Genomic DNA, 27,504 nt, shown 5'->3' with positions numbered 1-27,504 from the left:
TCCTACCTAAAAAAATTTTGATATGTATATCATTACGATAAAACCAGAAAGGTCTTTAAACATTGAGGGTAGAACAGACTTGACACTACTTGACACAGGAACAGTATTTTAATATGCGACTGTCATACGAGTGAGAGGTTTAGCTAGCTATAAAACCTGGTTTAATCCACAATTTTCTACATAAGAAAATGCCTGCATGTACCAAGTCAGGAATGTGACAGTAGTTTTCCATTCGTTTGATGTGTTTGAGCTTTTGATTTTGCCATTTGATAAGGGACCTTGCGTTAGAATTTACCTTGGAGTTCGGTATTTTTGTTATGGAACTTTTTAATCAGATTGTACCTAGTTTGACCCGTAATAGACGACGTAGAATACATAACAGGTTGTCTTGTCCCTCCTATGTTAACTAATTCCATTTACATGTTGTTGCTGTAGTTTATATTCTTTAAGCTATTCTTATTTTTCCTTAACAATTTATTTACTGCGTCTCATTTTCTCGTTCACGTATTGTTCTTTGGTTTTCTGATTTACCTTTAGGTGCAATTGGTTTGTTATCGTCTACATGTAATTTTTTCAACTTTCTAAATGACTGAAGCGAAATGCATTGAACAACACAACGTCATTACTGTTATTTCTTTATATATGAAATATGACAAGACGACAAAAGAATTATATCTGCATGTTTGCACATAAAAGAACCTTTGCAACATTTTCGATTGAGGGGTCTCCGTTCGAGTGCTGTTAGTAAAACAAACTATCGTCCCGTCAGACCTGTAGGATCAACTGGAAATTGAAATAACGTCATAAACACAATCATGTGCACCTGCCGTCAGATTATGGATGTTGGAGTAAACATATTAGTGGTTGATATTCGCGAAGCTTTAGTTTTGAAATTTCAATCGCAAAACCGGTTCGCAAATTTCTTTTTTGCGCTTTTCTTCTATAGGATTTGATTTACTTTTCCTTTGAAGATCAAATTTACATGGGGAAACATTTTCGTGATTTCATTTTGATCACAAAATCAGTGAAAATTTCCCATTTTAAAGTTGGAAGTATGAAGTATGAGACCTTAAAAGTTCTTTGTTTTAGTATACAGTCACGTCCGACCAAAATCGTAGGACGTCAACCCTAAGATTCACGATTAACTGTAACTAAAATAAACTTGTATACAAGTCTGAGGTTTGTTGTGGCTTGTAACCTGGTTTAACCAATCGCTTTATACGTTTACAATTGTCAAAATTTAGGAATATGACAGTCAATCATCAAATCATAGTCCTTCAAAAGGATTGTTCCTGGAAAATGCTTTGCTAACTTCTACGTCATTTTGTCTCTTGTGGAAAGTCGTCTCTTTGGCAATCTTATTACATCTTCTATTTTTATATTTATTTTGGTTTTTTTTTATATGCGTTAACTAAAGTATAAAAATAGGAGATGGTATGATTGACCCAATGAGACAAATATCAACTAAAGAACAAAGGACGAGGATTTAACAACTAAAGGTCACCTTACGGTCTTCAACAATGAGCAAAATCATTAAGGTCTTAACGGGAAAGTTGGTCATCTCTTCAAAAATTGAACGGAAGACACGATGATTTGGTTGACAGTAATATTATACCTGTGCCGCAGATTACCTCGAATAAGTTAATTCTGTCGTAGCCATGATCTCGTTCCGTTTTCTGTAAATGCCATAATCGAGTTATCATCTGACTTTCCCTTGTCATGAGAAATACAAGCCTCCTCCCCCTCCTTTTCCCCCCTGATCTTGTGAATATCGTTTTGCTCAATCTTTTGGTGTTTTCTATATTATTTTGCGTATTTTGAACTGTTGCTCGTCTTTTGGCATCTTCGCTAGCCAAGGATCTAGTCCCCTCCTCTCTACCCTTGTCTGATTAGATACAATTTCGGATCCACAAGGTAATGATTTCCATTGGTTGCAGTTGTAACTGGCTGCAACCAATCAAAACGCCCCTTTAAGATGATCGCGTATAAATGTAAAAAATGTATAAAAAAAACAATTGCCACGTGCTGATTGTGCAACAAGTCTTTACCCCCAAAACATAGGACGATATTTAGTGACAATTTCAATATTCTCAATCAACTAACTGAAGTTCCTGGGTATGTTTCTAGCGCAAATGTTGGAATGTCAACGCATATTTTCGGTTTCTGCTTGACGAAATTTGCAAACACTAGACGTAACCATTGTTACACCTCCTCACTGAAGAGAGTTCAAGTGCTGCCATCCATTCCATTAGTCAAGAATGATGTAGTCGGAATGGGCGTGACTTTTATCTACCGTTCGATAGCGCAGCATTGTAATCACAAATGTTGGCTTAATCTGCGGTCTTAATCTGCGGTCTAAGATCTAAGTCTTGGACAACGCCAATTTAATTCCTTGTTCGACGGACCCGCCCGCACATATTTTTTTCTAAACGGAAAAAAAATATTTTTAAATATTCCCGCATCCGGAAAAATAATCGTGTCTATTTCCCGCGCTGGTTTTTTGTAAACATTAAAAAAATAAAAGCGATCGCCAGAGCGGTTTAGTCAACGTCAAATCGCGACCCTTTAAACAGTTTCGAACATTAACATAGATTTCTTATCAAAGTCTAGGACGATTATTCACAAGATCATGACGATTTTCGTTGTTAGAATAAAGGACGCAGAAGGAGGAGAAGTGTTGCCTTCAACTGCAATATCGTTTGCCAGCGGAAGTTTTGTCCAGCTCTTCCAATATTACATTGACACTAAAAAGCTTAGCCTGTCAGCTGATAATGTTACAGGAGTACACTTAAAGGAGTTGTCTCATTGGCACTCATACCACATCTTATTTATATACAAAGTGCCAAGAACAAAAATGAGAACACCAAAACGACGGAGACACAGACAACCAACATATAACACAAAAAACTAAAAAGTACACACATCAACGAACAGCACGAAACCCTAAAAACTGGGGGTGAATTCAGGTGTTCCGGAAGGATGAGCAGTTCCTGCTTCTTGCAAGACACCCGCTGTGTTACTAGTTATAAGTCATATCCGTTGAAGGAGGAAAGACATCTATGACAATTCAATGGAGATCATTTAAGGCAGTTGAAATAATTATTCAATTATTCAGTTAAAGATCTGATGTTCTCAGAAAGTAACAGTAATACAAGAAGTCATAAATATGCTGCAAGTAAAAGTGGGCATTACATGTATTGGTGAACAGGAAAAAAAACACCTCAGCAGTTGATAAATTAAAGAAATGTCAAAGTACAAGTGGTAAATCAAGTTTCATACCATCTTGTTTTGATCAATATTGTCAGAACCTATGATTTTATGTTTACAAAAAAAATGTAATCGCTCGCCTTTACTTTTCAAGCTTCGTCTCAAAAATTTGCAAATTAAATTTTTGTTCATTAAAATTTTCAAATCGCTCGCTCGCTCCAATTTCTAGAGTGGAAAAATCCGTAGAACAAGAAATTAAATGGGTGTGACCTTGGCTAGCGAAGATGGTCTTTTCGTACCATGTTTTGTCCACGAAGTTATTTTAGACCTGGTTCTCAACCTTTTAACATACGGGTATCTACAAATGTAAGTAAACCTTGTCTTCAGGGACAGGAAAGCGGTCATTATGTAACCCGTCTTCTTCGACATGTTTCTATTTGTCACCTTGACATCATCTACTTTTTAAAGATATTTAAATCAAAATGTCGGAGTCTGCATATTACTGACAATACTATATTAAGCGATTGTATAACTTTATTTTGTCAACATATAAAAATGGTACATATTATAACGACATAGTATTAAATATACAAAACATTCACCAATAAAATAACAACAAATAAATATGAATCATTTCATCTTGACTAGTCTGGTTTTTCTAATATTCAAGTATTCAGTATGAAGTTTTGTCTTTTTCATCAAAAGAGATGTTTAACTTTATATAACCGAAACAATCCCATTGACTCTTTTCGACAAAAAAAACCCTCTTCAACTGTATATCCTTTTGAATGCAAGTAAATTTGCATGAATTTTACATCAGTACATTATAGTAATTTATATTCGGATATACAGGAGGGTCTGGATGGGGTTTACAGAATAGAGAATAAGTGGCAAAAATTGCAAAATAAAGGGCAAAAAAAATAAAGAATAGAGAAAATAGGCAAAAAAAGGAATAGAGAATAATAGGGTGCTAAAATATGAAGAATAGAGATTAAAGGCATAAAAAATTAAAGAATGTAGAAAAATGGCTAAAATATTATAGAACACAGAAATGAAGAACCCCCCAATCCTGACCCTAATACAGTTATAGATCCTGTCAAGATGGAACGATCATAAAAGTTCATTGTTAACTTACTGGTGTATACAATAAATATATTTGTAAAATAGTAAAGCTTAACGTCTAGGTTAGTATCACATACTTAAAGCATACATTAATTATATCATACGAGATCTATATTCCCTCTCGGATCCTCCTGGCAGTGATCAACCACATCATCAGTAAAATTACTTCTTTAAATACAACAGTTTGCGTATGAATATTGTTATGTCTAATTAATTACGGATACTTTGCGTTAATACAAAACAAATGTTGCAATTTGTAAAGAAGTAAAATTACCAACAGGTGTTAATCTTACATACTTATATGTATAAATGCCATTCTTGGTGCAAGAATGTGCATGTTCATTGTGTATATCGCATCCAAAATATGCTAATAACACATAACTCTAATGGTACCTACATGTACATTTTAATTATAAAACAGGGAATAAGATCCTAAGCAATAAACATGTTCTTCGCAAAATCTCGTTTATCGACGAGACTTCCAAAACTTCGTGTTAAATGGTTATGAAATGCATGTAGCATATAAGGTTTCAATGAATGTATAAATGAATGATCAATTTTACAATCATATGTTACATAATGAATATGTACAAAGAAATAACTTTTAAAAGTAATATGAAAGACATAATCGTAATTAAAGAACAATAACTGGCATATCAAGTTCATCGATCTACATGAGCACTAACTCCCTGAGTAAACTTACATCTGAGTCTATGTTTCAGAAAACACCTTCAAGGTCACGTGAACGTTTTACGTTCATGATTGTTCAGTGTCACTTGAACGCTTTTCCTAAGTAATGCTCAAGGTCACTCGAACGTTTAACGTTCAATCACACTTGTGTTTTACGGTCACTTCCACGCGTTGGGTGCAATTATTCTCCCGTCAATATCTTTGGAACGCCGAATTCTAAGGACATATTGTCCACAACGCATACTTCTGCAACATCCATAATGTCATATATACGATTTATAAAAAAACGAATTCTGTCTTACAGTATATCACATTCATCACTTTTCTCACTCTTTCGCAGACATAAGCAATCATTCTGATCAATTGGTCCCTGTCAATATACGTCATGGTTTCTACAATTCTGCAAAGATAAAAAAATAAAATAGGTTACACCCATGTAAACTAATATACAGCTCTCGGTAGAAAAAAATCATCTTTTGGAATAAGATCAATTATGATACGAATGTACATGTTTACAATAACTGAGGGTTCAAACTAAAATCGATGTATTTTTAAACAATTTGTCAAATAGTTCTTTTTGAGAAAAATGTAATAAAGTTTGTGAACAGCCATCATTTTTTTCGAGAGACAGGTTTTACAAAATTACTTTCTATGAAAGGAAGAAAGGACGAAAACTCCAGTATTCAGATTAATGTTTTCGTTTTCTTTAATATTTCCATGATATAATGTATAAACGTACTATACACATTGGCGAGAAATCCCCATATGATTTGAATAGCAAAATTTCATTTAAAGAATATGACTGTCTTAAATACTTGATAGTTTATAAAAGCTTTTCGTGATCATTACTCATATACTTTCTATGTAGCAAATTTTTGGTCAAATTCAATGATCTGAAATATATGATTCAAGCTAATAAAAAAATTAAATTTATTTCTTAAGACTATATCTTCGGATTTTTGGAAAACAGAATTTAAAAAAGAAGCCGGTACCAAAATGTATTGGATTTATGTGGTTTTTTTTTGTACAAGTTTATCAATAGTGAGAGTAATGCGCTGATTTGAAAACTATTGTGTAATAAACCTACCGTCGCACAAAGAATCCCAAATATTTTTCTTTAACGTTTTAAGTTCATTATAGTTGCTAACTTTAAAGAAATTTTTGACTCCTCCGTAGGGCGAATCCGACATCATCATTAACTCTTCCTGTGGTTGGTCATCCCCAACTTGTATCACGTAAACCTCAATACCATGAATACGAGCTCTTTGTGCCTCCGAAAGTGCTTTCAAGGGATCATCCAAATTACCATCAATGATTAAAATTGCTATTTTTCTCGCATCACGTCTGCCTCCATCCCTATGACTAAAAGCTCCTCTGCGCATCCTTTTAAGCATACTTCCAAAGTCGACATTCTCTTTGTCTGTTAGTGCGTCCACTGCATCTTCTTTTGTGTCCTTGGATCCTAGTTTAAATCCGGTGCTGCCTTTTTTACGAGCCCCGCATGCGTCCTCTGCCATAAGACCAATTTGAATTTTATCCTTGTCGACATCCAAATCATTAACGAGATCCTGTACAAATGCCAAAGCTTTCTTTGTGTTCTTTTTACCAGCGTTTACACTATCTAGAAGGAACATCAAGTCAGCCTCTTGTCTTGATCCACAGGCTATTAACACAAAATAAAAAAAAACATTAAGAATAGCGTCATCATCATTTTATAATCTTAAGCTCTTATTCTTTAAATCTGATATCCAAGTTAATTTTTTATTAATATAATTTCACTAACCTTATGTGCATCAGTAAAACAAATAAACAATTCTTCAGATAAAAACAGCTAATTGGTAAATTTTATTTTAACTCGGGTGAATTGTATTATTTTTTTAAAAGCTTGGATGCGTCTTAAAATATCGTTGTTATCTAAATTGTTTCGTGGCTTTTAAAGTTGTTATAACAGCCTGATTAATACCACCCCAAAAGTCAAGAAAAGCTAAATGCAAAATGTTTTAAACGGATGGTGAGGGTGGGAAGTAATTGAATTGTATACAAAAAATGTAGACTATCGGATGGGTATTCAGATAAAAGTACATACTGGATTTCATTCTTGCTAGACAATGGATTTGCTCGATTAATATCGCATTCTACCCGGGACAGTTCTGTATTATTGCATTTATGCTATAATGGGGGAAAGTTATATAATGTTCAACCATACGTTGCACAAGCAACACTCGCCAGTCTCATAAAATATCACAAATATCAACCAATTGTTAAAGCCCTCGTTATTAAATATCATACGTTGTCGGATAATGGACATAATTTCACTGATACTTACACATATCCGAAACTGTTATTGCTGGCTCAGTAACTGAAAGTTGAAAAGAAAATTTGCTTATCATTTTATACATGTTAATATTTAAATAAATATACAAAGATGTGCAGGTTTTAATATTAAGAAGATAACATAGTATATGAGATATAAATGGATACACCTGGCTGAATTAACATATTTGATATTTTACATAAATTTCAATACTTTTTTTAAAATTTGAAAGACAACTTATAATCCGCAAATCTTCAACGTATGCATGCATGCGTTATGCAATACCTATCTGTTAAACAGATTAAAGCTGAATGTTTCAGGAGATGAACTGTTGTACACTCTGTCACGTGTTTTCTGTGTTCAGAACGTGCAAAGATTACGTGATTTAAAACATCTTTAAAATACATTCTAATTAATGTGGAAAAAATGTGTAGCTTTCAATAACATAACATTTAGCATAAAACTAAGCGTTTAAAGTGTACCTTAAATGCTACGTGTAATTGAAAATGGGTGTATAATGTAGGTGTGACATAAATTTATGCAGTATTCTATTAAATATAAGTGAACTGATTAAGAAAAGTATTAAGTAAACATAAAACATCAATTTCTGAGTATTAAGGTAAATCCTACAGTTTATGTTTATTATACGAGTAGATATACATTTGAATTCCTTCATATAACTGAATCTGAGAATAAACGCATTTGTTATAATTATAATTAAATAAGAATTCGACGTTTGCGTGAAGTAATGATTTTTAAAGTTTGTCAATAAGTTCCTTTTTGGTAATAAACTCTCCAACTGTTTCGGTTATAATACATCCTTCGCTTTCAAATATTCGACACTGCGCCTTCATGAAGAAGGTAAATCAAGAAAAGCTCTTCGGAAGAATGAAATTTATAAACTAAAAGTGTTGTTTTCATTTTTTTCAACTGGGTTAAATATAATTTCAAATATACAATATTACTTAAACTTTAAATGTTTTTTTTATTTTTCAATTTTTTTCATTTGATTGATTACAATTACCTTCGCATGTGTTGATGGCAACTTTGGGAAGAACAAAATCCAAGTCATCGAACGTAGGTAAGATATGTTGGTAGCTGTCGTCTGTTGTACCTGCTATCGCTCGGAGTTCCTCAATATTTACATCCCCAATTCCTATCGGTATCAAGGTGATTCCCGCCCTTCTTGCTTCAGTTGCCTGTTTCTTTGTTCTATGTAACGATGACGAGGGGCTTGCTGTGATAATGATAGCAACTTGAGCTGCATGACGTCTAGAAACGCTTCTTCGGAATGACTTTGTTCTGATGTATCGAATGGCTTCATCCATTCGAGTTCCACCTGCGGATTTTTCAACTCTATCCAAAGCAAAACTGAGGCCTTCTCGAGTTTCATATTGTGGCAAATCAATCAATTGTTGAACTTGGTCACTGTATAAAATGGCTCCGATTCTAGATTTATTTTGACCAATAACAAAATTGTGCATTATACGTTTGGCAAATTCAAGCTGTTTTTTAAATTCGTTTGGTCGGACATTGTTTGAAGAATCAAAAGCAAAGACAATATCGGAAACTCCATCAGCGAAGCAAACTGAAAGAAAAAATAATAATTTGTTTTTAAATTTTATTTTCAGTCATAGTACCAAAAAAGTATCGAAAATCTTTACTATTTAATGCATAGACGATATGTTCCAGAAAGATGTATCCTGTTCATCGTAAGGTTACAAAACGGTTAGTACCTTAGACGTGATTTTTATGTCACGTGACTAACATTGATTCCTGCACCTTTAACAAGTTATAATGAAATTGCGTTCCCTTGAAATTGTATTCTCTTTTGCACCGTCATTAGGCTACACAAATATGGTTAAGTTAGCCAATTTATCTTAGCGACAACATGGAAATATCTCTGGCAATTAAGATATTCATTGCTCACTTATTGACGTACATTTTTGCCAGATAACTACATAAATATAACAAAAAATAGGTCATCAGATTCTTTGGCGAATGGCAACAATTAGAATCAATGGAGCTCTACATCCTTGGCTTTCAAATATTCGACTTTGAGCGTTCAGCTCCTGATGGAGGTAAATTCAGAAAGCTCTTCAAACGCATACTTTTTATAAAGTCTTATTTTCATTTAATCAAGTTCATAAACCATACATTTTGAGCAACCAACTAAATTGACTACATACATGTACATTAGTTTTTAAAATGTGCATATTTTCATTAATCTTACGATGATATTCTTAAAAACTAAATTTGAATTCAGGAACATATAATTTTCGTACGATTTACTTGAATTAAATCTACTGAGAATATAAGTAAATATATATATATAGCTTGTGTGTGCTTACTTCTTCTAGCAGCAGCATACAGCGATTCTGTTGTTGTGGTTGGAATTGTTGTCGTGGCTGCAAAAATAAATACAGTACATTATTTTTTAAATACATTTTTGCAAAAACAATGAGTAATTATATACATAATGACAACATTAGATTTATTACGAAAGAGAGATAGACTGGTGAGACAACTACATGCATCCCATTTTTTATAGGGCAGAACAAGGGATTGGGACAAGATAACTAAAAAATATGTCAAAAATTATCAAAGTAGGTCATTCATTCGCTTTTTTTAATTGATTAATAAATCTGACAAAAATCCCACGACTCCATACACGTGTACATTACACGCCTACTCAATACCACTTAAATTTCACCGCTTTCGAAATTCGGTTACATTTTTCCGGTGATTTATTTGTTATTTATCAACGAAAATTACTTACATTTGTTTCAAATTTCAATGATACGAATCTACTTTAAACTGATCATATTTCAATATCTTAGACACTTGCATGTGAACCGTTTTATTGCCCCATGAATACGAACATAGATAATCAGTAATTTATCAACGAAAATTACTTATGTTTGTTTCAAATATCAATGATACGAATCTACTTAAAACTTATCATATTTCAAGAATTTTTTCTTTGTAAAATATTTTAGACAGTTGCATGTGAACCGTTTTATTGCCCCATAAAATACAAATATAGATAAATGTTCTTTTTTAAGATATCGAATCTACTTGTGTGAGAGTTGAATACTAAAAACTGATTTGAAATAATTCAGTAGAGTTGAAATGTTTTAACGTAGCATATCGAAATAAACTTTTATCTGTTTTCCCTTATTGTTATCAATTATATAGTATCATTCGCCCACTGGGTATGATGTTTTACATTCAGACTTTCAAGAGATTTAGTCGATAAATTTGAAGATTTTTTACAAAAACTTATGTCACATTATATTTGGAAAAGCCACATAATAGGGCCTCAAAGTTAAAAATTAAGGCTGTTTTACTAATTTGTAAAGCACACTTAATACAACTCCTGTCTAAATCTGGTGTATTTGGGGGGAAATGTTTATCGGAAGGCGTTTCTGCAGATTAGTAAAAACACAGCGCATAGGCGGATCCAGGGGGGGGGGGGGGGCCTGGGGGGCCCGGGCCCCTCCTTTCGTGGGAAAAATTTGGTTGATTATATAGGGAATCATTGAAGCATGACTGGAGCGGGCCCCCCTTAGGTCAGTCAGTGGGCCCCCCTTATGAAAAGTTCTGGATCCGCCACTGCAGCGGTTTACAAGCCTAATATTAGGATGACTTCCGTTTTAATTTTCTATGAAATTTGTTTTATTTCATACGTATTTAATCATTTGCTTTTCTATTTATTCAATTATGAAATCACGACTTTAAAAGGGGGAGTCAGAGTAGGACAGTTTTAATCTTTCTCCCGTTATAAGTCACATACACCTTTAATCATAATTCTGTTTTTTCTACATTATTTTTTCAAATGAATAACAAATTGCTTTATTTGACAAGATGACCATGTTTACTAAATTATAATAATCCCACAACAAAAGGTGAAACCCTCATTTATAAAAACAAAAGTTGGCAACAATGATCATCTGCTTAGCCCCTGTGTCTCGATACAAGTGAACAAAGTCACAACTTTTACTTGTAAATAAGCCGAGGGTGACAGTAAAGCAGTCAGCTCATTTTTCTTTTCGTGGGATTAACAAAAGAGCATTCGGAACAAAACGTTAAATCAACATCACTGAGGTTTTCCGAACAAAGTTTAAATCAACTTCTCTCGGATCTTTTATTTATTTCACAAATGTACAGGCCTTAGTCATATTTATTCATATACATGATTTTCATACCCATTCTAACATGTGAACCATAATTTTTCAAAGTTTTCTTTGAAAGGTATTTCAACGGACTATTAATATATAATTATACATTTATGTGCATCCTTTTGCAGTAAATATTTATCAAATATCCTTGATTACTGGAACGTAAATATTTTTGAACTGTGTGATCATAAAACTGTCTTTTACCGTATGGCAAATTATGCTAGTAATTTATATATTTTTTATCATTTTAAGTACATTCAAATTATGCAGTCTGTAAAAACCCGTGCTTAGCACATTGCATTAGGCGTCATAACTCATAGCTCTTTACAATCTATCTGTATAAATAGACGACTTCCCTCTAAAAGACCGAAGTACAATTGAGTGCGACACATCACTTCCCAGCCATGAAAAAATCATTTGACAAGTCGATAAAGATTTTGTTCATCAACTCCCATTAATGTCAGCTTAGCCCACCACCCACCCCCTCGTCTCGTCCCTTTGGCAACCAACATAACCCGCTAATGACATTTGGGACACCTGACATGCTTTCTTTTGCAGGAAATTATGTATGCTGAAAAATTTCATATTTTTGTTACAAATCCTTGATGCTGGTTTCAATTTTGTTGCAAAATCTGTGAATATTAGTATTGATTGGACCATTTGGGGACACCTTCCGCTAATTAAAAAAGAAAAACAGACAATTTATAAAAAAATGTTTAAATGTATTACCACCCTCCCCTTACTTTTTTCAAAAACTGAAGGAAGAATTGACAATCATGAAGATAATTACTCCCGACCCCTCACCGCCCCAACATAACAAAAAAAAAAACACCACCACAGAAACACAGCGTATTTTGTTTTCTCGAATTTACGTGTAATATAGAAATAAGGAGATGTGGTATGATTACCAATGAGACAACTATATGCCCACCAACCCTTATAGAAATAAGAAGATGTGGTATGATTGCCAATGACACAACTCTCAACCAATTGACGTAGAAGTTTAGCAACTATAGGTCAACCTTGCATGTTTGTTACTACATTATGTAGTTGTGCTTACTTGTTGGTGTTGTTGTTGTAGTGGGTATTGTCGTCGTTGTTGTAGGTGTAGTTGTTGTTGGTGTTGTTGTCGGTACAGGTGTCGTTGATGTCGTAGATTTTGGCGTGACTGAAAAAAAAGACAGAGAATTCTAATGCAATCTTTATGTAACAAGGATTTTCATTGGCTAAAATTTACCATCAAATCGTAACTATGGAGTAAGTCACCATATTGAATTACTGGAATCTAAAATGTTTGATTAATACAATATAATGTAAAATTCAACAACATAAGACAGGCAAATTAAATCATGTTATTATGAATAGCTATATAACTAATTAATAATGTCAACACAGAAAAGTGCTTACTTGTGTTTCAGTCAATATCAATTCGTTTCTCTGCCATTTAATCTTACATTTCATGCACATATTTTGATATATTGACATTTTAACTTAAATGTCAATGCATTTATCTGCATGCGATTGTATATTAATTGAAATCTTTCGATAAACCCTTTTAAAATCACTTCATGTGATTCTTTTTAAAGGAAATCTGACATTACGAATTACAATGTAGGTTAAGTGTTGATTTAAAGACTTCACTTAAATAAATTCAAGTGCTTTTCCCATTGCGCTAGTTATTTTTGGTATGGCCTTAAATAAGTTTCCTTCATATTGTTATGCAATACAATACGTCCTTGACCCTTTCAACTTTGTTTTAATTAGAATAAATCTCTTGTACTTCAATTTATCAATGTATTTACATTTTGCCTTCTTGCATTGCGTAAGAAACGAGTCCTCCTGATGCAAAATTTAATTGAGTAATTAGGCGAGTAGCGTCTCATTTATTTCTGCAACGTCAAATCTAAATTGATTTGATTTAGATTGGAATGTAATTCGGCAAATTCATTTTTCACGTGCTATTTAAATCAAACGTACGGTTTTATGACATTTTCCCGAGAAAAAAACAGTTGATGCATCAATTATGATTTGGAGAAATAATGCTTAATTAATTACTTCTTAGAGAAAGGTTGAAAGTTAATCTATTTCATTATACGCTGCGTCAGGCAGACGTCTTTTGAGCAGACTTGTATTGTAATCATAATTGGTCGATTACTGGTTGGTCATATGGAACATCATTTCTTTCAAAGGCCGCATATTTTTACGATTTTTTTGTTTTAAATAGATATTACTTGATTGATTGTTGGTGTTTAACGCCACTTTAAGCATTATTTGCTATATCGTGGCGGCGATTTTTTAGTGATGTAGGAAGCCTGAGAACTGGGAGATAACCAGCAGGAAAAAATGACACCTCTAGTCTAAAAAGATTTCCCTATGTCACGAACGGGGTTTCGAACTCACAACCTCAGTGTTGACAGACTTGTGATCACTGTACATGAACTACTTTTTGTTTCTTTCCTTTTGTTAAGGATGTACTTAGGTCAGGTCTTTTCTTTCGATTTGAGACCCAAATAATACCAATGCAAATATAAGGTAAAAGTCCGAGTCAGCCTTTTCTCGCTATTTAAAAAAAAAAAAAATCTCGAAAATGAGCCCCATAACCTATCAATATTTTTAGCTTATTTTGTTTCTTAACTATCGCTCTTCTGACTTATAGTATCAATTTTAAATTCTAGATTTTTTTTTAATTTCACCTAAGTATATCCTTAACGAACTACTTAGACAACCTGGCCACCGAAGCCACTTTTTTTGTAGAAAATTCTTATACACTAAAAATATATGAATATAGATGTTTCATAGTGAAAATATACGAAACAATCTGAGTACATAAACGGTCATTGACATTGCAGATCGCACACTTCATATTTTGATTGATGTTGTAAGCATGGTAAAGTTGCACTTACAAAACGTAGAAAATTGGCTTAATCACTATTAATTGAATTTTTCAGCTCTTGAACTTTCCATTCAAACGCGTTCACATAAAACTGTCTTTCTTACAACGTTAAAGGGTGTATATATTAAGTCATACTAACAGAGTAAGTAAAACACACTGTCCTTGTGAGAACAGTAATAATAAAGGTATGCCCGCGGTATATCAGTTTATATACAATGTATAAATGAAAACCTTTGAACCCTTGACGTTAATCGTTTGAAGTGAAATGGATAGCTCGCATACCATTACATATGTTACAAAAATGATGACTTGATTATAATATCAACGTAAATAAACTTTTGTATTTTGAATTAGTTGATCTTTAAATTTATATGTCAAAGGATTCGATACAATTCTTTACTTATTATGCTGCATATTTGTACATCATTACATTTTGGTATTTTTATTAACAATCTGAATTTGATTCGGATAACGAAATCATTCATCGGCGACATTTTATTCATTTTCTATTAATTCAAAATTATTCACCCAAACCGGTGTTGATACAAAGTGTCAAGGACTTACAAAAAAAAAATTAGATACGGAATGGTATACATATAATTGGTAGATATGATACGAAATAGTAAACATGAACCTGTAGTGTTTCTATATGATAAGAAATGGTCTTTATTGTTATGCGGTACGAAATGTTGAACTTTGTTACGAAATGGCAATGGTACGAACTGACTAGCTTCGATTTGACATTCTATGTTGACTGACATAATACATCGGTCTTGAATCGAAATTAAAATTAAAATTAGGCCTGCAATTACATGTTCAATGTATACAATGTTCAATGTATACATTTAAGTGCCAGTCTTCGTAAGAATCAGGCAATTTTGAAAAAAATCAAAACATGGCTGAAAAAAACCCACCGAACTAAACATCCTATTTTGAAGTTACCCTCATCCTTGGTTAGAAATGGTAGGTCTTTCATTTCTGCGTGTCTGGTAATTTGAGAAATCTCTAGATAACTTTTGGTTAGAATGATAGCAAATTATGGAGTTAGCTCCCCTTAATTATTAATTTCTAGTGCATTTCAACAAAATTATATCTTGAATTACCAGAACAGGAAAAGGAAACGAATGTTAAATTCGTGCACCATTATACATTTTGAACATAAATTAATGTCAACTTAAGTGGGTTTTTGTTTGTCATGTTTTCACCACTGCCTGATTCTTAGGCAGACTGGCACTTAATGACATACTTTGATGCTTACATTTGTTTCACATATTCTGCTGTAACCTGCGTCAAGTAGTACATATACTTAAACACGACGGGTGCCACATGTGGAGCAAGATCTACTTACCCTTCAGCAGCACCTGAGATCACCCCTAGTTTTTGGTGGGGTTCGTGTTGCTCAGTCTTTAGTTTTCTATGTTGTGTTTTGTGTACTATTGTTTGTCTGTTGGTCTTTTTTCTTTTTTAACCATGGCGTTGTCAGTTTATTTTCGACTTATGAGTTTGAATGTCCCTCTGATATCTTTCGCCTCTCTTTTAGGAAATTATCAACATACCTTTACAAGTTTGGATCGCCAGGACTTGTTTAATGGTGTTCAATGTTCCAAAACTGTTGACTAAGAACATATGTTCCGACGGCGGATTACTGGCGATCATCTTCAGCTCTCGGATATTGATCTTTGGACCAACTCCAACGGAAATCATCCGTATGCCCTCATTTTTGGCTTTAATGGACTCCCATACGGTCATTAACATATTACTAGATTGACCATCGGTGAGGACAACGATGATCCTAGCAACTGTATCTTTGTTTCGATGGTTTACGTGGTGGCCAAACATGTGTTTTCTTGCGTATTGGATAGCCTTCTTCGTGTTAGTTTTGTACCCATGGTACTGCTTTATATCTTGAATGGCTTTAAATAATTCTTTTTTGTTGTAATAATCGTCCAGATCAATGTCTACCCTTATATCATGGCTATAGCTTACAACACCTACTCTTGTGATATTGTGACCAATTGTAAACATATCAGTTATGCTTTCAACGAAGTCGATTTGTTTTCGAAAATCTGGTCCCCATATACTGTTAGACGAGTCCAGAAGGAATACGACATCTGCAGGCTTGTTTCCACAGTAATATTCAATTGCTGCAAAACAGGAAATGACATTTGATTAATATTAGGTATCTTTTAAGTTTCAGTTGCAAGTATTTGATTCTGTGAAGAGAAATTAAAATCTAAAATGCACACCTGCTGTTCCATATTAAATTACCTTTGATTGTAATTACCAGTAACTCATATTATTTTATGTTTCTTGAATTCTATAGTTATTTATTCATATGTCGTCTTGACTAATAAATATAGAAACGACATTTTAAACGTCCACCGGGTATTTATTTTATAATTTTAATTTAAGTTATCATGTGTGCTCGTTTGCGTCTTTGAGATTTTGAAATGCTTCCGGTCAATCATCAGTTCCGCGGCATATTTGACTGTAATACGTTATATATTAATCGGGATCTTCACATAGGATATGGACTCATATTCCTTGTCAGTATGTCACGTGATATCCTATGAGCTGTCATGCGAAGGAAGTATAGGGCACTGAACGTAAATATTAGCCCATGTCCCTTGTGAAGCCCGAATAACAATTATATTACACTGTAGTTTCCTCATTCAACATTTATTTTCATACTGTTCTCCGTTTGTGTATCAGGAAAAATGGACTCATATCCCTTGTCAAGGAAACCAATCATATGGCATTAGACGTGCTTCGACTACAGTTGTATACATTTACATGTATCTGTATAGGTGCATGCGACTTCGATTTTAATTTTATTCAGGAAATTATTAAGTCAATCAAATGCTTAACACAATGCAGAAATAACTTCTAACGAAATGTTTTAAAAGAAAACATCGCAATGTTCTTACAATTGACTCTATGAATGATGAATGACCTTACATTAAATATTTTCCTATGAATCACGATGGACCGCATAATTTTGTTTACAATCATTTTCAGCAAAGAATTCTGAAACCATTTTGTTTACAAAAATATTCAGAAAACACTAGTAAAACCAAATGACAGACTTACTGATACCATCTTAAGGGACAAGAGGTCATATTAAAAGCATATCAAATAATATTCAGATTAAATGGACATAAAAAAGACGCTAAATTTTAAAATGGACATTATTTGCTAATATTCTCAATCTGGAGCCAACTTTCAAATAAATATCTATTTAGAATTTGAAGGACATGCCAAAAGGATTTGAATAAGTTATATTTGAGCTTTTTCTTGAATCAATTGTTTGTTATCAAAATAAAATTCACAAACGTTTTTTGGAAATTTGAGTATTATTTAATTACAATACACACCATAATACCTTATTTGAATAATAGATGATATTTTGAAGGGCTGGTCAAAAGTTCGAAAAATGAGTGTAAAGAAGTTAACATCATTTGTTTAGGTAACACGATTTTTAAAATGGTCAGGCATGCGTCAACATGTCGAGTTGAATTTGAAAATCGAACATGTCATGAATGTTTCGAATAAAATACTTATGCATCTTTAAAAGTTTTGGAAAATATTTTTCTACATTGCAAACTGTCATTATTGAATGACATGTACGATCTTAAGGAATGCAGTTTTCACTGCTTCTGATTTTTCTTTCCTAAGCGGGCACATTTTGATCCTTCTTTTCAAATCATGTGCTGTTATTTATTCCCGTGTAGAAGTTTGTGATTTTCTTGTTTCTATTGTTTTATTGTGTGTTGTAGTTATACGACATATGGACTTTTTAGACAAAAATGGGAGGGGGAGTGTTTTCACGTAGATCTTGTTTAGCTCCATTACATTATGTCTGTACCAACTGAAGTTATCTAGTCCATGTGTTGTTCTGTGTTGTTTGCCATTTGTGAGATGGAGTCGAGTGTTGGGGTAAATGTGGTCTATTGTACTGTGCATGTGCAATATTTTTTGCGATTCCTGTTAACCCCTTTTATGTTCATACCATTGATAAATTTGAGAACGGGAATGGAGAATGTGCAACACAGCGAGAAAATCTAGGACCCGGAGACAAGCTGCATATTACTTTAAGAAAATTTAACGGAAGATTTGAAGTACCACATAAGTAGTAGATTTCAATCATAGAGGAACGGATTTATATATTTCGGTGAAAAGGTCAAAAGGTCTTCAAGTAAATTAAATATGCATAGCCGTATAAATACTGAGCTTATTTTTTGTTTACATAAAACTTTTGTGAAAAGAGCTTTGGTAAAATCTGAAACTGTATCAATGTTTAAACATTCGTAGGGATAGAATGTCATATTTGGACAAAAAGGTCAAAAGGTCTTGAACTAGTACGCAAAACAGTGCTTACTACAATCATGTACATCATTATTATACATAGAAACAGTTTGTGTAAATATGAAACTGCTTATTTTGATAAAAATCTTAATGACCATTCAAACAACCATTGTAGACTATATTTAGACAGATGAATCATAACAATACTCTTGAAATAAGATAAATAAAGAACAAAATTATGCCAATTTGAAACTTAACGTTTTGCTTACAAACATTATTCTTAATAGCTTTAGTACAAAATTAAATTATCTGGTGGGCGATATTTTCAAAACAAAGAAAGATATATTCTGAAGGACAGTTCAAATGGTCAGTGGCTACACAGTGTTTTGCAAGTCAAGGTGACCTTTTGAAACTGAACGTTTTGTCTTCAACCAGTATCCATATACTTTGTATCAAAAATAAGTTATTCCGTGGGCGAAATTTCAAAACAAATATGAATCATATTCTGAAGGACAGTTCAAATGGTCACTGGCTAAACAGTTTTTGAAATTCAAGGTGCCAATTTGAAACTTTACGTTCCATAGCTTTCGCCACAGCTTTGTTACAAAAATAAGTTATTCAGTGGGCGTAACCTTCAAAAACAAAGACAGTTATATTCTGAAGGACAGTTGAGATGGTTACCGGATGGAAACATTTGCAAATCAATGTGCCATATTGAAACTTAACATTTTGTCTACACTATAGTTATCCATAATAACAACTTAGTCACACATTTCAAAACAAGGAAGGGTCATATAAAGATATATATTCGGAATTCAAATGGTTAGCGGCTAAACAATTGTTATAAGTTAAGGTTTCTATGATTCACACCAATTTTTTTTTTATGTAAACATTTTATTTTTGAAAATCTGAAACTTCATATAACTTGATAAAATCTTGATATCCTTCGCTAGAAGACAGTTCGAAAGGTGATAGAATAAACTTCATCAATGCACCAAAAGAGACCACAGACTTGTTTGTAAAACTAACCAGGGCTTAATTTTTGCAAAAATTTTATGTTATTTTATGCAAATTTCCATTGTTGGTAAATTTTATGTGTATATGTCTTTTGTTATCAAATATATATGATCTCAAGTTGGTCAAATGATTCAGTTAAAGTCATCAGACTAATCCTATTTATAATTCAAAGTTATGCATAGATATACATGTATATATGAGGGTCTGGATGGGTGGGTGTCCTCCATTTCTTTATTCTTAATTATCTTTTAGACCAATTTTGTCTATTTTTTAATTGTTTTGCCAATTATTTTCTATTTTTTATATTCAAGCACACAATTATTTTATATTCTTTATATTTTAGCACACAATAATTCTCTATTCTGTATTTTTGGTGCATTTTTGTCTATTCTTTTTTCTGCACTTTTTTACCATGATCTCAAATTCTCTAAACCCTATCCAGACCTTCATATATAAATCACAATCATATCTTTTACTGTCGGTTTGAATTCATCAAGTATCATGATAAAGAAAATGTAAATCATCGTCTTCCATTAAATCAAAATAATCGTGTTCAACCTTCTTGATATTTGAGTGTTTGTCTGTGGGAAATATTTGAAGAAGTGTCAAGTTTTTTTATATGTAAAACAGTGTTGATGATACTTCATAAAGATTTTAATTGGCGGGAGTTTGTATGGTCGAAAGATTTCACGTTTTATCTGTTTCGCTTGTGTTAACTTATGTTTCGTTTGTGTTAGGTTTTATTGTTTCCAATTTTATTTCTTACCCTTTTGACGCAATTTAGTTAGTTCGGTAAAATCTATTTGGTTTTTAGCTGGACTATTGAGGTTTTTCGTTTCAGGTTTTTCTTTTACGACATGTATGTCAAAGTAGGTAAAGCGAAAGATTTTTAAGCACTACGTGTAGTTTCTCCGGCAGCAAGTATTGTGCCTGTAGCAAGTCAGCATATCTTGGTCACGTGTTGTTTGTCTTGTAAGTCTTTGTGTTGTCTCTTTACGGCAGACTCGGTTGTTGGCGTATGATTGGTGTATTTTGCTTTACTGTTTAATGTTTTTGGTAATTGTAGATATCCTTTTCGTGAATTATACAAGTACCAGCAAAGGAAGTATGCTGTCTCATTGACGTATTACCAACGTCTCCTCGTCGTCATACGATTTGGCAATTATACCAAACAAAAGACATGATCTAACGAGAGGAGTAATTATTCTATACAGCGATGATATATAAGTAATAATGGCACCAGAATAATGACAGAAAATATTTCTTTTCTACATACTTGAGCAAAATTATAAATACGTCTATGTTGTTTCTGTCTTAACGATTGAAGCTTAATGACAATACCAAGATATAACATATAATTACATTTATGTTAATTGAATACTTTGGTTCTGTTTTCTGTCTTCAATCGCCCCCGGATTGAGAAGAAAAACACACATATGCAAACATAAGATATCTGCAAAAGTAACACAAAATGAAATTTTTTTTCGCTTTGAATTTGTTGATGCTGTGTTTTTAGTCTATCTTTTATTACCTATTTTTCGCGGGCATTGAATCATACTACAATTTTTTGAATAGCTCAAACCAGTATTTAAAGGGGGTTGTGATATATGTTGATGTTTGACGAAAAAGAGTAACCCGACAAAAAAAGGACAATAGATTGTGGTAGGTCGGTGTAAGTATATTTAATTTCATTTTTATTCATACTTTAAAATGGTATCTTATTGGTAAGATCTTGATATAAAAATCACAACTTTTACAAGTCTTAAATATTTTAACATAGTCTTGCAATAATAAAATAATATTATAAAGTCAAACCGAATCATATGATAATAAACAGGGATGTTTCATACTTAACAACTTCTGTCAAGTGTAGCAACGTTAATAGCTTATTTTTTTTTTTGGCTTTTCACAAATGTGTATTTAGTTTTTCTTTAGCCCTATAAAATGTAAAAATGAATATTTATCAGTTCGTCTGATCTAAAGTATTTTTTTACAGTGTTTATTAACCACATATCAAATAAACGGCTGTATGTAAATACACCCCCTGGTCTATGTATGGCCAGTCAGTGACATAAATTGTTTTTTCATACCTTTATCGTTTCCTCAAGCAAACGACGAGTACAAAAGTTAAAAAATTAGACGTCTTTATCAGTTTAATTATCCTGAATAATTGGCTTATTTTATGATCACGTAAAATTAACTTAATAGCACGTCTTTCAAATTTTGTATGTTAAGGTTGCCTATTATTATGATTAAAAATTTACGGAAATAGAAAGATTTCAGTCGAGTAACTTTCCGATCGGTCAGTGTGAAAACATTCGTTCATAATCTTTGTTTGTATTGAACTAGACATTTTTTTTTATTATTTACATCTTTGCTATCAAAATGATATTGACGTGCTAGAACATATAGTCAAATGAGTTGTTGTCTCTTTGACGTATTCCCCATTTCCATTCTCAATTTTATTTTAAAATGAGATATCCATCAGAACTAACATGTTTCGATTCTACAAGGATATGTCGACATCGGCGTTACTGTTTAAACTATAACAGCCCTGACATTACTACTGTAGACGTTTGATCTGAATGAGGCGTAAGCATATGAGACCGAAATAAATGGACAATTAGATTCATAAGGGCGTTTGCAAAATTGAATATATAACATGAAATAGGTTTTGTCGGTACCAATCACTGGTTAGAGGTTCGTCCCATGTATTATGATTTCCTATGCATAATCGTTTGAAATCCTTTATACACTCTTAGTGCATGCGACCTGTCTATGCTTAACTCCACCCCATCCCCGCATCTGATATCACTCATATTGTTTAGTTTTTTTTAATATGTCTAGCCCACATAATTAATTTCATGTACTCCTTTTTCTTTCGCGTCTTTTTTCTTTTTGACTAATACTGTTCTTGAGGTTCCCAAATTTTATACAATGCTGCGTGCGTAACCGAAAAACTTCTTCTAAATACCCCCTTGCCTATATGTGCGAATCGGAACGTTTGTATAATATTATCATGCAATATAGTTTAACTGACAAGACAACATGCAATACGATTTTAATTAGTTTTATGACTAAACACTTCCCCGCTAAACACTTTTCATGATGTTTTCACTTATTTTTATTTTTATTATTAGTAGTAGTAGTTGTAGTAGAACTATTAAGTGAAATTGTTTGCTCCGGATAGTATAACAGCCCCTGTTTCATATAATTAAAAACAGGGGCGCTACACTCAAAGCTATCAATATATGAATAATACTTAGTCTGTTATTTCATTTCATTTTGCAATGCGACGTAAAGAGGGAAGGTATAAAGTTGTACTCTAAGGGTGAATTGTTTCTTGTGAACTTTTGATTCTGGCTGTAAACTTGTTCATCAAAGTAACCAGTCTGACAAAAATTTCAACAATACGAACAATGTCAATCGGCCCCTAAAGAATTCAAGAGGTGATTTTAATTTTTCACATATAATCTTAACGACAACATAAACTAAGGGATTATGTTATTTTACACAAACTATGTCTCAGATGTCTCCTTTGAGTGACTTCCAAGGTTGATAATGGTAAGGTGTATTTATATGTGAAGTTTTACCTGACTTCACGACACCCATAAAAACAAATTTATATTCGTTGGAGGGCTATTCTTTCAGTATTTCACATGCATATAAATGTCAAATAGTGAAAATGACTAGTGTATCAATTTCATTAGGATATCACTTGTATTTTGCTTCAGTGACTATTCAATTGCTACTTAATTCACGACTGCAATTTTCTTTTCAATGTCAATGACTGACTGTGGTGAAGTGTAGGGATTTTAAGACGTCTAAGATCCTGACAGAAACCTGGTTTGAAATTCCGATCGATAACCTTACGTAACTTTTATCAATGATTTAATGTCAACAACATGCTTACCTTTCAAACTGTCATCTTGTGATACCTGTAAAATAAATAAATTTAGATCTATTTTAGTTAAGATAAAAGCCAGAAAAAGTAGGTGACATAAAATTTAATATGTTTTATGTTTGTTTTGTAATCTGTTAAGTAGCAGATAGATTTACAGAACTTAATACACAGGTAAAAGTATAATATTAGGTTATGATATACTTTTTATAGATTAAAGCTCTGCAAAGTCAAGGCAAAATCCTCACTTTGAAATTGATATAAAAAAATGTTAAACTAGTGTTATATTAACCGAAATAAAGGATATTGGTTGAATAGAAAGTTTGTATCGTATTGTATGCAATGTATATGTTATTTGTATTATTTATCCGTGTTCACGTAAGTAGCCGAGGATTGATGAGACAAACCAATGTTTTCAAATTACATATTATTAAAAAAATACTCATTGATTGTTGTCTTCAGTCGTTCAATATTAAAACCTTAAACGCACCTGACGTAATTTCATTTCTCTCCGTGTGTTTTAATGAAGTATTAAAATAGAAATCTTCACTATTTAAATTTTTACTGTCATCTTAAATGATATCAAACTTCTATTGATTGTACAGACGAATCGCTGCTCATTAAATTATGCCTTCTATTGGCCGAATTGCCATATCTAGAAATATTTACCGATAAAGGACTTATATTTACATATAATGAAACAAAATGTGTCTTGAAAGATATTTTTTTAAGACCTTAGTCCAATTTAAATTGATTTTCGTTTTGATAATATTACTTTCATCTGTCTAAACATTAATTTTTCAAAATTCTAAGTCGCATCGCAGGCTCTATGTCGCATGGCAAGATCTAAATCGCTTCACTGTTTAGCCAATTGATAAGTGTGAACACATTTTGTAAATAAAGGCAACAGTAGTATACTGGTGTTCAAAATGAAACCAATATCTAATGGACAATTCCAGAAATTGTGTTGCATTATGGGAACTCCCAGTTTTGGATGGAATAATTTTGTCCAGACGTTATACACGAGGTCAGTGAGCTGCACTGCGTAATTTACTGAAAAGAAACATGATTCGAAAATGATCAACTAATACACAACGATTAAAAGGAAATAATAGCAACTATAGGATTCTTTTCTTGGAATATACACTTGAACAGTTTATCTATTTGTAGTATGTACTTGTAAATGTTTGCCTTAAACAAACTGGAAATATGAGAATATTAAATAAGCCTTAGGGTTTATTTCTCCAGTTTTTCTTGGCCAAAATATCCGTACAATGTTTGAAATCAAACGAAGAATTCATATAATACCGGTTTAGTCTCATTTTGCCAGTTTGACGTGGCTACAGTAAGATATCCTTTAATTATATATATATATCTTTATTCTGTCAAACCTTTCAATTTTAAAAATCAAACGAAAAAGACGATGCAGCCGACAACTGCTATTTCTGAAATGCTCACACAAATGGTATGTTAAGTTCTTAACGATAATTAACAGTAGGTGGGTTAATGGTTCTCATGAAAGCCCATCATGCAGGTGACAGATGATTGTAGCTAATTAACTTCTAAAAATAAAATTTTGGAATACTTTTGTAGCAGTAATAACATCAACAATTATATAATGAGAAAAAACGGTACGGAAGGAATTCATGTACAATGCGTGAATAATTACATGCAAAACATCTTTGTACATGAAGAAGAAGCATCTGACATCTTTGTTTATACAAAAATAGAGATATGCGGTATGATTGCCAATTAGAAAACTATCAATAAGAGTACAAATGACGGGGATGTAAATATCTATATGTCACCGTACGTACGCCCTTCAACCAGGATCAAAACCCTTACCGTATAGTGAGCTAAAGAAAAAAGGCCCAAAATAACAAAATGTGAAACAATTCAGACGAAAAATGTACATATTCCAACTGTTTCAAAAAAGATCGCCAAAATTAGATTAGTAATGAATTTTTTTAACCATTGATGATTCAGAAAACCGCGTAGACTGGAATCCGCTTGTATCACGCTACACTCAAACAAAGTGAAGTAGTCAGCCGAGAACCAGCTTAAAAACCGCGATACTTGAACGAGATCAGAAAACCGGGTTACTTTAGCGATATCAGAAACCCATTTAACACATAGTTATATATAAATATGTGATCTGAAATTAGATTGTAGTTTTATTGATGCTTAAGTAGCAATCTTATTTCCAGTATGATGAAAAACAGATAACTTAAATAAAAAAAGATTTAAAAGTAGTTACATGCCATAAATAAATATTTCTAAGGTCTTGTGTACTAAGCTGCTTCACTTTGAATCAGAATGCATGAACAAATAACTGTCTTAAAGAATTATGTAAACATTGTTTAAATAAAATACTAAAAGCAAAAACAAAAACAAAACGAAAGAAATTTTGTTGTTTTCATTGTCAAAGGCTCATTGTTGAATATGATTTTGCTCAATGTTGCAGGCCATTTAGAGCTCTATAGTTGTTAACACCCTCGTCCTTTGGTCCTTGGTAGATATAGTTGTCTCATTGGCAATCATACCACATATCCTTATTTTCATATTGATATTTGACAACTACTTCTGAACATGAAATCCAAAGGGCTATATAGTTGCTAAACTTCTACGTCAGTTGGTCTCTGGTAGATAGTTGTCTCATTGGCATTTATGCCACATCTTCTTAGTTTTACATTAACATAGCAGCGAACCTCATCTAAGCTCATCAAAGCTTTGGATAGTTTTATGCAATGAAATAATTAATCAAATAGAAAATTGTGGTAAAAATGTGTCGGTTACTATATGTCAATACCGAGGCACTTGCTTCTGGACAGATGGTACCCTTATATAGAGGTCCCTTGATTTTTAGGTCCTTTTTGGTCAAATAGCTCTTCAACTGTTTCGGCCCTAGTACATCCTTGACTTTCAAATATTCGACTTTGAACGTTCCTGATGCAGTAAATCGAGAAAAGCGCTTCGAACGCTTGAAATTTTCAAATTGTTATTTTCATTTTTTAGCCTTATTGAAATATGTGTGATTCTTATTGCAATTGCAATGCGTGTAATGTTAAGGCGGTTTATTGAAAGTACAAATACTTTTTTGCATTTCATTATATGTCTAATGCTTTGCTCAAATGATCTTTTATCGGTATTAATGCAGTTTTTATTATAAAATTATTAGTATAACCGAAAAGGTATAATAATCTCATTTGCATTATTAAAAGTCTAGGTATGTTTGTATTATATACATACAAAAGATGTGAAACGATCGTAAAGTCGTCAACTCAAAAAGGTGAAAATTTATAAAAATGAAAAACAAAAATTTCAACAGTTATATATGGTGGCTGTGTGACTATGGCCAGTGCTGATTTTAATATATACACTAATATATTTTTATGATTTTTGAACATATATATAACAATAAAACACTTACCGCGAAAACAATTTGCATAAATAAAATGATAAGTTTTATACTGTAATCCATAGTGCAATATTTACAATTGCTATCAAAATGTAAAATGTCAAAGTCCTTCCGTTTAAAATGTACAATATCTCCTCTCTAAATCAACTATATATGCTAAATAAAATAGTGTTTCTTGTCGATTTAACTATTTTGTCATTTGTCTATGTGTTACGTTGCATATGATACAAGTCATTATATACTACAAATTGTAAGAGTGTCTATTAAGGCGGAGCTTGTAAAGTCACATGACAAAATATTGAATGAGTTTCAATTCAAACATGCAAGCGTGGGCATGTGCACATTCTAAATATGGAGACCTTGTGAATAAACTATATCAACATACTTTCGTTGTACCAACAAAAATGTATTTATATTACATTTGTAGGGTAATAAAATGGTGTTAGCTGTGCAGTT

General features: G+C 32.6%; 1 protein-coding gene across 1 annotated transcript; it reads right to left on the bottom strand.

The window, feature by feature from the left end:
- Positions 1–3,723: 3,723 nt before the first annotated feature.
- LOC127713074 (cartilage matrix protein-like) lies at positions 3,724–27,296 on the bottom strand. The gene is made up of 9 exons (XM_052219671.1): positions 27,061–27,296; positions 23,643–23,667; positions 15,964–16,551; positions 12,575–12,682; positions 9,685–9,741; positions 8,358–8,921; positions 7,346–7,378; positions 6,107–6,682; positions 3,724–5,419 (listed from the first exon to the last, which is right to left on the bottom strand). Exons 1-9 carry the CDS (start codon positions 27,109–27,111, stop codon positions 5,412–5,414), a joined length of 2,010 nt encoding a protein of 669 aa, XP_052075631.1. The 5' UTR covers positions 27,112–27,296; the 3' UTR covers positions 3,724–5,411.
- Between the last annotated feature and the right edge of the window lie 208 nt (positions 27,297–27,504).

The sequence above is a fragment of the Mytilus californianus genome, unplaced genomic scaffold, assembly GCF_021869535.1.
Source record: "Mytilus californianus isolate M0D057914Y unplaced genomic scaffold, xbMytCali1.0.p SCAF_8, whole genome shotgun sequence".
Lineage (NCBI taxonomy): Eukaryota > Metazoa > Mollusca > Bivalvia > Mytilida > Mytilidae > Mytilus > Mytilus californianus.
The sequence above is the reverse complement of the archived record's forward strand: the minus strand, read 5'-3'. Positions and strand labels throughout refer to the sequence as shown.